General features: G+C 44.0%; 1 protein-coding gene across 2 annotated transcripts; it reads right to left on the bottom strand.

Annotated features, from left to right (window-relative positions):
• Positions 1-1,425: 1,425 nt before the first annotated feature.
• On the bottom strand, positions 1,426-15,258 carry LOC134457150 (PPARGC1 and ESRR induced regulator, muscle 1). Of its 2 annotated transcripts, XM_063208978.1 has the most exons (5): positions 15,240-15,258; positions 10,946-11,087; positions 5,819-9,839; positions 4,052-4,168; positions 1,426-3,308 (listed from the first exon to the last, which is right to left on the bottom strand). In XM_063208978.1, the coding sequence occupies exons 3-5, from the start codon at positions 9,807-9,809 to the stop codon at positions 3,184-3,186; spliced, it is 4,233 nt and encodes a 1,410-aa protein (XP_063065048.1). In that variant the 5' UTR covers positions 9,810-9,839; positions 10,946-11,087; positions 15,240-15,258; the 3' UTR covers positions 1,426-3,183. The 2 variants fall into 2 exon arrangements, with proteins under 2 accessions (XP_063065048.1, XP_063065049.1); XM_063208979.1 differs by lacking the exon at positions 15,240-15,258 and having other exon boundaries at positions 10,946-11,103.
• Between the last annotated feature and the right edge of the window lie 287 nt (positions 15,259-15,545).

Genomic DNA, 15,545 nt, shown 5'->3' with positions numbered 1-15,545 from the left:
AAGTAATAAACAGATATTTTCTAGTATGGTCCAAGTACATAGTTTTTGCAGCTAAAAATAGCTATTTTTGGAAATTCAAAATGGCGGACCATGGACAAGATCCCCCTTTTCATGCATGAAAAGTGCAATTTTTCCAGTCATAATGAATACTTAGAATTTGATGGTGGTGGTAAGTATTTATGAAAAAGGTAACATTAGTGAATGGGCAGCATGAATTCTGGAAATAAACAACTAAAAATATCACACATTGTCCCTTTAAGTCACATTATCTCTGAAATGACTCAAGAACCAAACACCACAATTTCAGGTGTTGTTAATTGTAGGGTAGGTTTACACAAGATATTGGCCATTTTAAAATATAGCTTTTTTGATGTTTAGTTTTTAACATTTTAATATCTGACACTTACTCAGAGAAATGGCGTGTTCCATGTTGTTTGTGTATTTTGTAGAGCCAGAAAAAAGCTTTCAAACATCAAAATCACCTCCTTGTTACTTCATTTGACTAACATAATCAAGCATGAATGTATAGTGTCCTACCCTCTTAATTAAAACATTCATAGTTCGTTTCTCCCTTAATATTAGTGTCACATTCACACAAATGCAGTTCTGTGGTTCAACCTTACCACTGAAAAGGCACTCTAAATTGTCTTAAAATCCGGGTCGTTCTGGATCCAAAGTGTCTGATTTCACTTGAAATGATCCATTTCCCAATCCTTCCCCCTCTCGCTCCCAGTGCTTTCCTATTTATCTCTTAGACTGCCCCGTCATTAAAGGCAAGAAAATCCCAAGTAAATAAATAAAATAAACCTCACAAACATGGTGCACTGCCAACCAGTGGCATGCCCTAACAGTCTTGATCCAGCAGATGGCCATACATTCACTCAGGTTGCATCTTTTCACCTGACCATGGCCATCTGCCTTGCGTTCCAAATACACAGCTGTTTTTCAAAGTCATTTGGCGCCCTCTTTTGCAGAAACCCAGTAAGTGCGGGTCATTTCATGAGAGCTGTTGACAGTGCATTACACGTTACCCCTGGCCCTGGGAAACTCCAACTCCCATTGTCATTGTGACACAGCACACGGTGATCACTGCACACAACGAAATTGCATGTATGCCTCACCCGTGTAAGGGGGCAGCCCCAATGGCGCCCCAAGGGAGCAGTGCGGCGGTACGGTACCATGCTCAGGGTACCTCAGTCCTGGAGGAGGATTAAGCTTTTATCCGAAGTGAGTGTTGTTAATTTTAGATACAAGGGGTACTGTCCCTGGAGCAATGTGGTGTTAGATGCCTTGCTAAAGGGCACTGCATCCATCGATGAGGGTGTAGGAGGCTCAAAGTATTCTGCCTACTGATGCCAATATATAAAGCATGAACAAACATGAAAACACAATTTAAAGGCAACTGGAGACAAGTGTTACTTCAAAAATATGTTTTTAATCTTTTTTTTTCTCACAACATAACAAAAAAAATCAACCAGCAACTAATGAATTTACTACAGACCAAAGGTTCAAATTAAGGTGCAAGTTTCCCTCTGAAAATGTTGCATTTTCATAAAGGTAACAAAGTGCATGACATCACGTCCATTTAGTCCTTCATTGTCTATAACTAACAGAGAATATGCCATATCCTTTCATTAGTGCTTAATGAGCAAACTCAATACATCACAGTCGCTGTCTTCTTGACACATTCGGTTCATCCATCTCTTTAACCACATACTAAAACTTTCTTCAAGTACAAATACATACCTGATTTAACACAAAAATATACATCTTTCAAAAGGACATGCATTTTGGTCTTTTCAAGTTTTGCTAATGCACTTTACCCGACTCACATATAAGATATGTTACATTTTGGCCCTGCCATGGCCAACCGGTAGGGCACTCATCTGCCATGCAGCCGACCTGAGTCCGATTCCAGGCCATTCCCGGCCCGGGTCATTTCGCAACCAAGTCGAAAAAGACCAAAAAAAAATCTTTAAAAAAAAAAGATATGTTATATTTTGACTACTTTTCATGGCTCTGAAACTCCCAAACAGCAATAAGATCTATCATTCTGGCCTCAGTCAAAAATGCAAGGTCACGTCCAAACAGTGCTTGAATTTACACACCACGTCCAGTATGCAACATATGTGCAATACGTGAAATGCACACACATCTGTAATATCTCCTACCACATCAACTATACACAACACACTGTTGTTACACACTTAAAGGGTATGTGTGGGTATGGCTTGGGTTGGGTTTAGGATCATTCTTAGGGCCCATCACCGTGAGGGTCCACTATGAAGGCTGCTAACAATATGTGTATATATATATGGTATATATAATATGTATTAATAATTATATATGACAATGTAGTTATATATAATATACTTAAATGGTATGTGAGGGTGCAGGTTGGGTTTAGGAAGAGTCTTAAAGGAACAGACCACCCTTTTTTGATTTTCACATATTTGCAGTATTTCCAAGCATTATTCATGAATGTGCATATCATTTTCATCCATGTGTTTGCATTGCCCCGTTTAACAGTATAGCTAAATTAGGCATAGTAATGCAAGTCTATGGTACAAAATGAAACCTCATCAAATTTACTTATAAACCATTTTAAAATTAATGTAAAATTCCCCAGTGTAAAACAGCAATTTAATTCCGTCCAGTGATTACCTTTGACTTGATGCTAAAGATACCATTTACTTCCAGTGATTATGCTAAGCTATGCTAATAATTCTGATCCTATAAATCTAAGAACTGAAAACACTGAGAAGAAAATGATATGCACATTCATGAATAATGCTGGGAAATACTGCAAATATGTCAAAATCTAAAAAGGCTGGTCTGTTCCTTTAACACCCAACACGGACAGGAGGCCTTTTGAACAATATATAATATAATAATAAGGTAGATATAATAATAATTATATCGTAATAAATAATAATATTGCTTTGCTAAATCTGTAATCTTTCATAGGAGCCCAAGTTATTAGCAGTGCCCTTGTGTACAATCTGCAAAAAAAATGAGTCAGTGTAAAAGTAAGCTGTGAAAAGGAGCAGCAGTGGACTGTAGGTATGTAGTAGAGGAGCTGTAGTGAGCTGGAGCCTGGTACGGCCTGGCTGCGATGGGATAGGAGTGGTGGGCGCTCCTGATATGATGCGATATGAGGCAGTGGAACATGGCTGCTCTGCTCTAGGACTGGCTGCTCTGTGGCAACGGCTTGGCTCCCATCGCGGCCGCGGCCGCCTCGTCCCTCATGTACTTGTACCTCCTCAAGTATCGGATAGCTGACAGAGCACTGATGTTGGCCAGCAGAACTGTGTAGTTGTGCAGAGATAGAGAGAGGGAGGTGGAATATTGGCAGTATGAGAATGTAGCCCATGTACAATCACATACAGAGAGAGAGAGAGAGAGAGAGAGAGAGAGAGAGAGAGAGAGAGTTTTTCTTAGTAGAGCAAGAAGACCCAGAGTAAAATATTATATACAGTATGTACTGTATATTCAAAATAGACAAGACAGAAGGAAAATGCAGTAGTCAGTCTCTGGCCTTTCATTCCTTCATTGAATAACTCTCTTGTGTCCAGTGTCCAGTATAGGCCATCATACAGTATATCTACAGTACAGTATACAATATGGGTTTAATCTCAATTACACTCAAACCTTACATTACTGTTCTCTTTCCTCAAGTGTTTTTAGGAAAGACAGATCAGGGTCCAATTGAATTTACTGTTATATACTGTATTCATGACACATGTTGTCAAAATGTTGTTAACAAAATTGTTAATATTGTAAGTGTTGCACAGATATATGAGGGGCGGATTTTCAAACAGGGAATTTGCAATACAATTTACTAAGAGGGAAAGCTGAGTCATCCAAGCAGCTGACTCTTTGAGGGAAAAAAAAGAAAAAACAAATTGTAACTCATAATACCCAAACAGTTACAGTACTTATATATACAGCCATACTGGCTACTGACAGGTTTCATAAAACATCTGTAAGTGAACGATGAGTGCAGAGGAAGCCAGAGACTGGTAATATTTACTGTAAAAACAAAACGTACCAGCTTTCCATGTGTCAGCACCTTGAGGGCTGACGGACTTCATGACCCAGGAGGCGAAGGCAATGCAGACCAGACACATGTCGGACTGCTTAAGGGGAACCAGAGGGGCATCCACGCCTGGAAAAATGAAAAAAGGAGAAGGTGAGAATTGGATTGAGGGAAAGCTGTGTTAGAAATCATGTGAGCATATCATGTTATGTGCATTTTGCCTCTTTTTTCCCCTTCTTCGTCTGTACTACTGTCAATCAGTCAGAACCAATTTGTCTCCGGACCTCATCCTGCACACGGGTAGCTCACAGCAAAGTCAGCCTTGAACGCATCAGAGTACCAGAGCTAACTCACTTAAACAACGATGCATCAATCACAAGTGCATGAACATGCCAATACAAATAGAGGTCGGGGTTCCCAAAGCTTTTAATATGGCCCATCAGGTAGTATGCCTCTCTATGGTGATTGTGCTACACACTGACATTCGGTACACTGGGAGGTCCAAATTACATAGGCAGTAAACGTCTGCACTGCAGGCCAAGCTCCAGAACACATTGGAGATCTCAAATGAGCACGGAGGGAATTCGGCATCGGATTCATGGCGATTACGTGAGCCTTGACCACGGACAGTGCGCAGGGCGGATCTGGGAAACACAGATCAGTGGGACTTTGAAAAACGGTCCCAAACAGCTGTGCCTGTACGCCGTCCCATCCCACTCCCCAAGCTGGGACTCTTCCTGTTGCCTTGATCAGTTCCCTAGAACTTGGGCCAGCTCCAGACATCCAGGAGCTCACACAACAAATGTTCCAGGCCACATAAACACAACCTTTCAGGGCGTTTTTTGGCAAGTGGCTAAGCCAAAGTCTCCCTTGATCAATCAATACAAAGTGGAAAAACATGACGCTTGTAACTGGACATGGTGAACAAGTCACTGAGACAGAGAGACTGTAAGTAGGAACGTGCTTGTCTATTTTTATTTCCACCTCAACGTTCAACATGGTAATAGTTTCTGGCACTCTAAGTGACCTGTGAGCAATGGCCAAAAGGGTAGTGGAGGATGGTCTCTCACGTACTGCCATTCCTTTGGCACGGGCCAGTGGCTTGCGGACTTTCACTACGTGCACAGAGTCACTCGTCCCTGGCACCTGAACTGAATGAGTCAAACAGGAACACACAGTGGGGGGTGGGAAGAGGAAACAGAGACAGGCCCCACAGGAAAACACAGATGAGACCCTGAGGTGTTTGCGCTTTTGTGTCTGTGTGCGTGTGTACATGCGTGTGTGTGCAGGTGTGAGTGAGATAGCACGGTGATACAGTATTGTGTGATCTCTATTGTGCAGAGAAATTTCACAGCTTCGGTGAAACACAACACATCAGATGTGTGAAGGCCTGATGAAGGTTGTCCCACTGAAAAAGGTCGTTTAATTTAGTGTAATAAACTAAAATAAAATAAAAAGGATTTCATGCATCTACGGTGTGCCTTGTGACTCTCTGTCTCTCTATAGCTCTATTACTGGAAATATGACTTCCAGCAGAGGGGAAAGAGTGGAAAGACACCGGAGCTAAAATTGAGAGCTGTATGTGTGTGTGTGTGTGTGTGTGTGTGTGTGTGTGTGTGTGTGTGTGTGTGTGTGTGTGTGTGTGTGTGTGTGTGTGTGTGTGTGTGTCTGTGTATCTACGTGTGTGTGTATGAGACATGTATGAGTGTGCATGTACACAGCATATGCGCATGCAACTTGTATAACAATTAAAGTTAAAAATAGCAGCAGTATCCGTACGGGGGTCTACGACGGTCGTCTCCGGGCAACGCATCTGCTGCTCAGCCAGCTTCCTGAAGATGCGGCTCTCCAGGTCGCACAGCACGGGGTCGGGGAAGGAGCCCTGGTCCTCAAACCCCATCACGCTGAACGGCTGCATCGGCCGCCTGCCTGTTTTCCTGCCACTGGTCACGGGAACCAGTGAGAAGTTGTTGTTTTGGTTGGAGGTTGGGACGGTTAGGCTTTTGCGCCGCACCTTACGCAGGGAAAGAGGGCTGGTCCAAAAGGCCCCATCAGCACTATCGCTGGTGTTGTAGAGAGTTGACGTCTTGTTCTGATACCGTGAGACGACACGAATCGGGGGAGAGTGCTCACGCTCTTCCTCATTGTCTGACTGTGGAGGGGAGTCGGGAAAGAAGTAGTCGTAAGCTTCAGGGAACTGGACGTTACCGAAGTTACTGTTGCGACTAGAGGCACGAGAACAGGAGAAAATGGGCATTAATTTGCTCGAGTCTGACCCAGTGGACTGCTCAGGGAAGAAGAGGCTGCTTGTCTCAAACTCTGTGTAAAAGTCATCATAGGTCTCGGGGACAGAAGTGCCACTAATGTGTGATGCAATCAAGTTGTCTGTCTCTGACACAGTAGAAATGGCATCATCATCACCACCACAGAACAAATACTCCATCATCTCTGAGAGGGAGAAACCATGGCCATCCGCCACGGACTCGTCATCAGAAAACTGTGCAGATGTGTCTATGTGATAGAAAGGGTCAGCTGCACTATCGTCGTCCAGTGACCGCAGCGACTGGACTGAGGCGTTCCTCAGTATCTGCCGCAGGGGCTGGTTCTCCAGGGCCCGGAGGTTCTGCATACTGATGTTCTTACACATCTTTCTGAAGTACTGCTGCTCTGCATAGAGTGACTGAGGTATGGCCGTGTCTGTGCTGATTAACAAGACATCCTCCGTCTCAGCCAACGCAGAGGGGGAATCGGGTTCATTAACCCACAAGATGTTGGCGGAGGGGTCAGTTGATACCTCCTCCTGTTCTAGCTCTTGCTTGGGAACTTCTTGGTCTTGCTCTTCGTCAAAGTCTGACATGGTGGACATGTCTCCGGACGATCGATCTGGCCGGGTGTCGTCCACGTGCGTGAAGTAACCCGAGTCCCTGGCATGCGAGGCCTCGCTGAGGTCGTCCTCGGCCAGAGGGGTCAGGATGCTCGGATGTTGGGCGTGGCCGACCATGCGCAAGCGCAGAATGTCGTTGATGGTCAGCTTCTCCATCTCATTCCAGAATGAGGACATGGCAAAGACTGGGGGAGGGTCATTGCTCACGGCATCTGCATCCTTCTTCTCGGGTATGGTGTCCAACTTGTCCTCCTCAGGAGGGAGGTGCGGAGAAGCGTTTGAGGCTGCTGCATCTGTTGCCGGTTTGGCAGCTTCCTTATTTTGGGAAGACTGTGCTGAAACTGCTTTGCAGGGTTCTTTTACAACAGCATTTGAGGTGTCTGATGACCTCTGAAGCTGACTGTTGCCAGTGTCACTGTATTCTGTAGTGGGCTTGGTCAAAACGCTCATTTCATCATGTGCACCACTACCTGTTTTGCGTGATTCATCAGTGCAATTAGATTCCAGTGCAACATTTTTTTCAGTGTCACTAGCCTTTGACAAGTCACATAATCCCTTGCCATATGAATTAATAATGCCTGAGTCCGTTTCAGCTTTAGACAGTTGTTTGGGTTGCCCATTTTGCATTTCACGAGTTACAGGAGGAGGTGTGTCATGTTTGTTAGCGTCTGTTTCCTCTGTGGAGGAGGGGGAGGTACAACAGAGAGGACCAGCAGGAGTACATTTAGGATCTGCTTCGGCAGGATATGCAATGATCTGTTTGCTCCGGGTGTTATCACGGCCGTGATCTGCTAGCTCAGCACTTTCCACCCTGATTTGCATCTGTTTGTCAAGGGCTGCATTGCCCAGAGCTGGGGGACATGTGGCAGTTAGTGCTACCACCGCTGCTGTTTCTGCTGCTGGGCCATGTAAATGTGCTGGCAATGCACTGGGCTTGTTGTTGCTATCTAGTAAGTCTAGTAACGTCTGCAGGTTTGCTCCTCGAGCATTAGAAGGGGCTGTGTGTGGAAGATTGCCATTGAGGGTGACTGAAGAGTCTTTGTTTGGGGGTTCGTGGGAAAGTTTTACAAGCTGTGTACATTTCAGGGCATCTACAGCTGTGGCAATGTGGCCGTTTGCAAGTTTGGGTCTGATATCATTTTGTGCATTAGCTGTCACTGATGAATCACCCATTGGAAAAGGTTTTCCTGGGTCTAGAGGTGAAGTGTTGTTTATCTGTGCTAGTGAAGCTGATGGATGACTGTGTCCTCCCTCACCTTCAAGCACTCCATTTTGTGAAAGAGGTTGTCCCGTTTGTCCTATCTGACTGCCTGGAGGCGTGTGTGCTGCAGTCTTTGGCCTATTTACAATTTGTGATCCTTCAGGATCAACGGATGAATGACAGCCCTGCACCTGATCGGATTTCTGTGCTTCCAACAGTTGAGTGCTGGTTTGTGTTGAGTTACCCAACACCTTATCGCCATCACTGTGTGTTGACACGCTGCTATTGAAAATGTGTGTTGGGGTCTCTGTCTGGTCTTTGACATTTGCTGACACAGGTGACTCGTCAGGTTTGCAGCTATTTCCTTTCATAAGCCTCTGCAGTGGTGATAATAATGATAATGGTGCCTCCAAGCACCTTTCCTTGGACATGTCTGTGCTTCTGCGACTCTGTGGTTCTGTGTTCCCCACAGTTTGAGAATTGTAGGTGCCCTGCGGGAGTGCTCTCGGTAAGTCAATACTGTCAGCTTGGTTTCCAGCTGTAGATAGCTCTCTTGGCCCTGTGACTCTGTCAATCCGTGTGCGTGAGTTTGCTTGTACTGGCAACTGATCTGAGAGGCTATCAATCACAGCGGGGTTGTGTAGTGACAGGCGCTTGGGATCACTGCTGCTTTTGTCAGCCATTTTAACTGTGCCAAACTCCCCAGGCAAACTCCCCCATTGCGGCTTCTCTAACTCTGTTCTGCGCAAGTGTCTATCCTCGTCCGAATCAGTAAGAGCACCTGTGAACTGGCCCTCGTAGCTGTGCCCTGCTTCCACAGGCTCCATGCTCATCCTTTTCTTCCTCTTTTTCTTCCTACGTGGGGTTACGCAAGGAGACTGCCCTTCTGGGTATTCTGAAGCCTTCCTGGGTACTGACAGGCCATATGCTTCATCCCCTCGCAATAATACTTCTGGGCCGTTTCTACATCCGGCCAAGGCTGAGCTCAGCACTGGACCAGTGTCAGATGACCTTCGCTGGGCCGGCAGTGTGTCCTTGGAGAGCTTGTTATTATTATGGGCTGTATCTTTATTCTGATTGACCGGCCAGTCCTCCCTGAGTGCTGACATCATGCTACGAGCGTACCAGTCTGCCGTGGCTTTAGAAGAAACGTCTGGAAACCTACAGTCTGCCTTACTCTTTGGCTTGACATCACCTGAGCCTAGGGCACTTTGGTTGTTCTTAGCTCCGAGAGGTGTCGTCTTTGGTAGGCCATTGGTTGGCGGAAAGTCCACCTTGTTGGTGCCCTGGGTTCTCTTCGCATTCCCATTAGCAGTGGGGGGCTTATGAGACTGCTCAGGAATATTAGCCATACTCCTCAAATGCTCGAAAAAGCGATTGACAGATCGATCAATGTGCATATCATCCTCACTCCCCGACAACACGTAGTCTGGACTGCATAGGCCGTACCTGTCCATGCACAGACTCTCCTCGTGCAGAGGTCCATCATTTAGGTCTCCACCAGACTGAGCTGTGTCTCTGCCCTGTCGGGACCTCCTGTGTGGGCCAAATTCATCAAAGTCGCTCATCCCAGAGTCATCTAGCCCTGCGAGCACCGGTGGCAGGAGATCACACTCCTCGCACTCCTGGAAGAAGCTATTCCAGTCTTTCTCCGACATCTGTACGCTGTACTCGAAGTCGTCCATGGTGAAGAATGATTCCCCAGCCCGCCCTCTCTGCAGAGCAAAAAAAAATATTGTTAAGTCTCGACCCTTCAGAGGTGCATATTGGTTACACACAGCATTTCAATCCCTTATTGTTCACAACACTTAGTATTCAGTTATTCCTGATGCTTGTTTACATAGATCCAGGAGATCAAAGTGATTAACGGGAAACAAATAAATGAATACAACTCATTGTGATTCAGTGCAATAAATCTCATAAATGTATAGAACAGATTAAACCTGATTTATTTTTTCTGAGGAATAAAGGGGCTATGCAAGAATTGTACAAAGCAACAGTCCGCTCAGAAAAATCTGATGACTGAACATTTGTGAAAACCATTCAACTCAACGAAAAACTTTCACAAGCAGTGTCAAAAAATTAGGATAATCAAGCTGTAACCGTTCTATTCTTGTAGCAAAACAAAAAGTAAACCAACTGTGCTGACTCACCCCTCAAATGCTCTGCTTGGTCATGGAGACAAGCACTGAAGTGAAACTCTTCAGCTATTGACTTCAGCTGACTGTCCCTATATAATCCCTGGCCTTGACATTAGTGCTCAGGTACACCAATCATGTGCTTCTGCAGGTAGCTATAATTTTCCATTGGCTTACATACCATTCTGACTTGGACATATAACAGGTATGCCAGCAGAGTGGAAATGTGTTTTGATCCCTCGTTATGTTAAGACACGCAAACATACTGTATATAATCTGCTCAATTATGTTGTTCGATTTTGTTAATATACACACAAATATCTTTGTGAAATACCTTTGCAGTTTTAATATCTGATGCTCTCATTAAGCAGTGCTTATATGAAGCAAAACAAATGAATTTATTTGATGTTTTATCACTTCTATTAAAACAATTTTGAATGACATATATTGTCATTTCTTACTATCATTTCATATTTCCTACAAATACTCCTCATAATACATTTTCAGAACATAACATAACATTTAGGTGATAGACCAGCTCTGATTACATGATATGAGCATGGTAATTGAAAATGAAGTATGAATTAAAGGCTGACTTCCTTTCATTACACTTGCTGCCTGTCACCTGTAGAATTTATTAATGACTGTTCGTGCAGTGTGGTACACATTGTCATGTGTCCTACCTGTTGGTTCTAGTCCTACTCCTCGACCCCCTACCCGGCGACAGCGCTGTGTGCTACATTCACAGCAGCGAGAGAGGGAGCGGTGTCGTCGGCAGGGAGAGGCATGCTGTGACGAGTGTCCTTCTCAAACTCTGCCCTTGCGCTGTTGCGTGCGGAGAGAGGAGAGAGTGGAGCATGGCAGGGAGCGTATGATTCGTTATAAATAGAGCCGTGTTTCTGATCACGTATTACACGCCTTCTTCTCCACTCCGACACCAGGCGACAGAGGTGTACTGTTACGGGCCCCTCTAAATAGTTGCTGCATTGGACATGTACCTCATGGGATCATATGCTTATGCTCAGAAACAGCACACATACAGTCTGTCTATTGTTGTAGTATCTTACACTCAAAGAACTGCAGCTGTGAGCTTTGTTTGTTTGTTTGTCTGATTGAAATGTCAAACCACATGCACCACTCTGTGATTGCGTGCATGTGTCTGTCCTGAAAATACTACTTCATATGTCATGCGTGTCTGCCATTCTACTAAAGAAGCCCTGGCAGCAGCGTCCAGGAGAGACAGAGTGGGGAGGTCAAGTTACGCCCAGCAGCAACTGTAGAGTAAGAGTTTCCAGGAGCTGGGACAGACGCACTCCACTCGGACGGACGCAGGACAGTCACACTGTGTCCTGCACGCATGTCAGCTGACTACAACCACAAAGATGTCATGTCTTTAGACATAATCCCCCTTTTCACCCTCCAGCACATCTAACGTTTGCAGAAGAAAATACTACTGTCCTCCCCACTGACCACGAGGATGGGTGGGTGCACAGCAAGTGGACAGAGAGAGATATTGCTATCACCCCAATGGCTGTGCATCTTTTGTCAGGCGACAAACTAAGGGCAAATTTTAAATATTCACTCTGTCAACACTGATACAGCATTAAATATGCTATTTGTCGTGTTATTAATGTTGTATTACTAATGTTCATTCACTATAGTGCACTTTGTAGGAGACAAAACAATGTGAACCTAATGTAGTAGTAAAACATACAGAGAACACTAATAGCATGTCAAACTTTGCCTAAAACACTACAAACAAGACAACTACCAAAATTAATATCTGCTGTTCCGCATATCTCTCTGCATTCTTCATATCTTGCCAGTGTTGCACAACCTGTTTTTTGGGGGGACTTTGACTTTATTTGACATTGCTGAGATGTGATGCTTGGAGTAAAACAGGCCAAACTAAACTTAAAAAACTGAAGTTTGCCACAATTCTATATGAATAGAAATTCATTGCATTGCAGTGACTGTCTGATATGACCATGGCCATCAGACTTCGCTGGAGCCAGACGACCCTTATCTATATAATGTAGGTCAAATGTCTATTTCCATACGTTGCGTGAGTTCAACTGTGCATGCCACAGCATCATGGTGTTTATGTGATACTGCTGACTGTTACACGCCACTGATATATTAGCTGGCTACTGAAGTCAATTGAGAAGTGGGGACTTCAAAGAGTAGAGATACTATATCAACCACCATAGCCAGGATGTTGTTCTACATGTTTTTTTTACAGTGTTCCTTTATTTCCAGTGAGATCACGCAAGCTATCCAGGTTTTTTTGGTTCTCATTAATTTCCTGTGTTTCTTGCGAATTTGTTTGTCAAAATGAGTGGGGGATTAACCGGTAACAGAGGCATGTGACAATAATGATTTGAAAGGAAATGCTGTGCTATTTGATACTAAATATGATATGTAAAAAACATGCACATTTCTGTAAAGAAAATCTTGAAATTAAATGGGCACGCACTATACAAGCACATTTAATTTCAAGATTTTCTTAAATAAAATGTATAAGCTATTTTGAGAGCTTTTGAGAGTTTCATATTTAATATGAAATATCGCAACATGTCATTTGCACCACATTGATGTGCTGAATTACCTGTATAGCCAAACCTCACAAAATATGTGTCTTGGGAAGTATATTATTGTTAAACAAACAAACATACAGTAATCATACCAATATTTTCAGTAATGCATTCCAACAAATCAAATTGCTACACATACAAAGGGGCCGTTTCTATTTAGAACAGAGTTTTCCTTTTCAGTGCCTGGCAACCCTGCGCTCCCCATCAAAGGGGAACAGCCTGAACAAGCCATGGGGTTCACAAGGCAACTGAGGCGGCTTTAGGCCTGTGTTTACCCACATCAAGATTATTCCAAGGGGAACAATGGGACGCTCAATTTGCCGTCATTAACAAAATGTCACGATTTTTTTGTATGGCCAAGATACCAAGATAACAGATCAGCCAATTACCTCAATCTCTAAATTAATACGACTGTAAGCAAACAGCAGCGACATCTGTTAAAAATAACTGTAACTGAAGGCAACTTGTGTGTGAAAACGCCAGAGTTCCCATGGCTCCCATGTCTTGGGGCTACTGTCAACGTAAACAACTGGAACATGGAGGGGGGTTTTTTACAGTGAAGAAGATACAGTCAATACAGTGAAGTGAATTCAGTGCAGTGAATACACTGAAGAAGATGCAGATGAAGAGATGTGAGTCAGAAAATACAGAAATTGCTTTTTTTGGGGGGGTACCACCGTATAAGGAAGTTGACAGTAAAAAAAAAAAAAAAAAATTGAACCATTTTATAATACACCTTGAGTATCATGTATTACATATATATAGTAATTGCGTATATATCGGTCCCCTAAAATATCGGCCGATATGGGCTTTTTTTTTTTACATCGGCCCAATATAATGTTTTCCCGATTAAAATATCGTTTAATTTAATGAAAACATGGGAACTGCGTTCAAGCCAGGTAACGACTTTTACTTTACATTTTCATTCAGGCCGGGTAGGCAAAACAAGCCTGTGACAGAGATTCTGGGACTATTATTATAGGAGTATTATCAAATATTCTTTTAATTCATAATGGACCGTCTCTGGTATTATCTTATCCAGTCTCTCTGCCTGTGTGATGCTGTGACTTGGCGTCACATGACCGCCAGCCAAGCAATGGCTTTGGCAGGCAGGCAATGGCGCTCAGCAGAGTGCACTATTCTTTGTAGTTCTTTCTGTTCACGCACTGTGGCATTCACGTACCAGGTGATGATGGACCCTGTTAAGATGCTCTTCACCGCTGAGGAGTAGATTATAGCAATATATTATATTGAATATGAAAATGTGAACATATGGGGTATCGGGTATCGGTATTGGCCCTGAGAAGCATATTTTCATATCGTGCATCACTAATAAGTGAGATGTGTGTATGGAATGCAATGGCTTCATTTGTCAAACATAACATGTAGGCTACTTGACCGTAACTACCATAGTACTAAACCACTATCACAGTGCACAGAGCCTTTAGTAATACATTACGACTTGGTCATTACCATTCTGGTGACAGCTAATTTATAACAGCGGCTGTGTTAAGGGGTTAAAAGGGACTGAAGGCATAGGTGGTTCTAGACAGGGGCCAGAGTGGGCCAGGGCCCCAGTAGAATAGCTCCTGGCACATTTTGTGACCCCTGTGCTGAACAGCCAATGACTTCAAATTTTAATTTCTAACAGCAACAGTAGACATTTTTGAATATTATATACATGTACTATATAAAATGTATCTCTTGGTCAATTCTTTGCCCACCCCTAAAAAATACTGGCCCCTCTGGCACCTTTGGTGTAGAAACGCCCGTATGCAGATGTGTGTAAGCTGCTGGACACCTTAATTTCCTTGTTCTACTCTACTCCACTCTACTCTAATCTGTCAATTTAACAAATGCATTCCTACATACACCTACACCTGATAATTAAAACCCAGCAAGGCCAGGAATACTTTTCTCATGCTTGTGCAGTCGAGCTACAGTAGTGTAAAGGAGATGCGAGTATGGCCGCAGGGAATTCCCACACAGCGAGCTAGCTGTCTGTCAGTGAAGAATGCTCTTCAGGAACCAAGAATGTGCAACAAACACTTCACTGCCGCAATGGCTGTATTATACAGCTATTATCCTTCGCCACTGTGCAACTGATTTGCCTATGACTATGGCTAATTATGGGAACACAGCGCGGCTAATTAACCCGCAACCAGTTGGGCTGCATGCCCAGAAAAGATAGTCTATACAGTATCAGCTCCCCTGGTTGTGTGAGACTCTGAATATAGACAGACAGAGAGAGAGAGAGAGAGAGAGAGAGAGAGAGAGAGAGAGAGAGAGAGAGAGAGAGAGAGAGAAAGAGAGAGAGAGAACAGAGAGACAGAGAGAACACAGAGAGAGAGAGGGTGGTGGAGCGGGTGCTCGTTTGACTTACCTGAGGGCCCTCTTCAGTGTGTGGGTGGGAGTCTGTTTTCATCAAGGGGATTAGGCCTTTATGGACCGCTCTGGGATTAAGATCGCAATCTGGCCGGCTACTTAATAGTGGCTAATGTGCCAGTGTTTTCTCCTCATAATTGCGATGTGTCAGCTCCGGCAATACAGCGTCAGTCTCTGTCAGCAAATCCCTGTAAACAGAGACATTCAGAGTGAAGTGGTGGCACGACCTGGCATTTTCACTGGTGCCTCGTTGTGTACCCCACAGTAATGCAGGAATGACAGTGGCAGCGGCCGGACATCTTTT

Source organism: Engraulis encrasicolus, chromosome 10 (assembly GCF_034702125.1).
Source record: "Engraulis encrasicolus isolate BLACKSEA-1 chromosome 10, IST_EnEncr_1.0, whole genome shotgun sequence".
In the NCBI taxonomy this organism is placed as follows: Eukaryota; Metazoa; Chordata; class Actinopteri; order Clupeiformes; family Engraulidae; genus Engraulis; species Engraulis encrasicolus.
The sequence above is the reverse complement of the archived record's forward strand: the minus strand, read 5'-3'. Positions and strand labels throughout refer to the sequence as shown.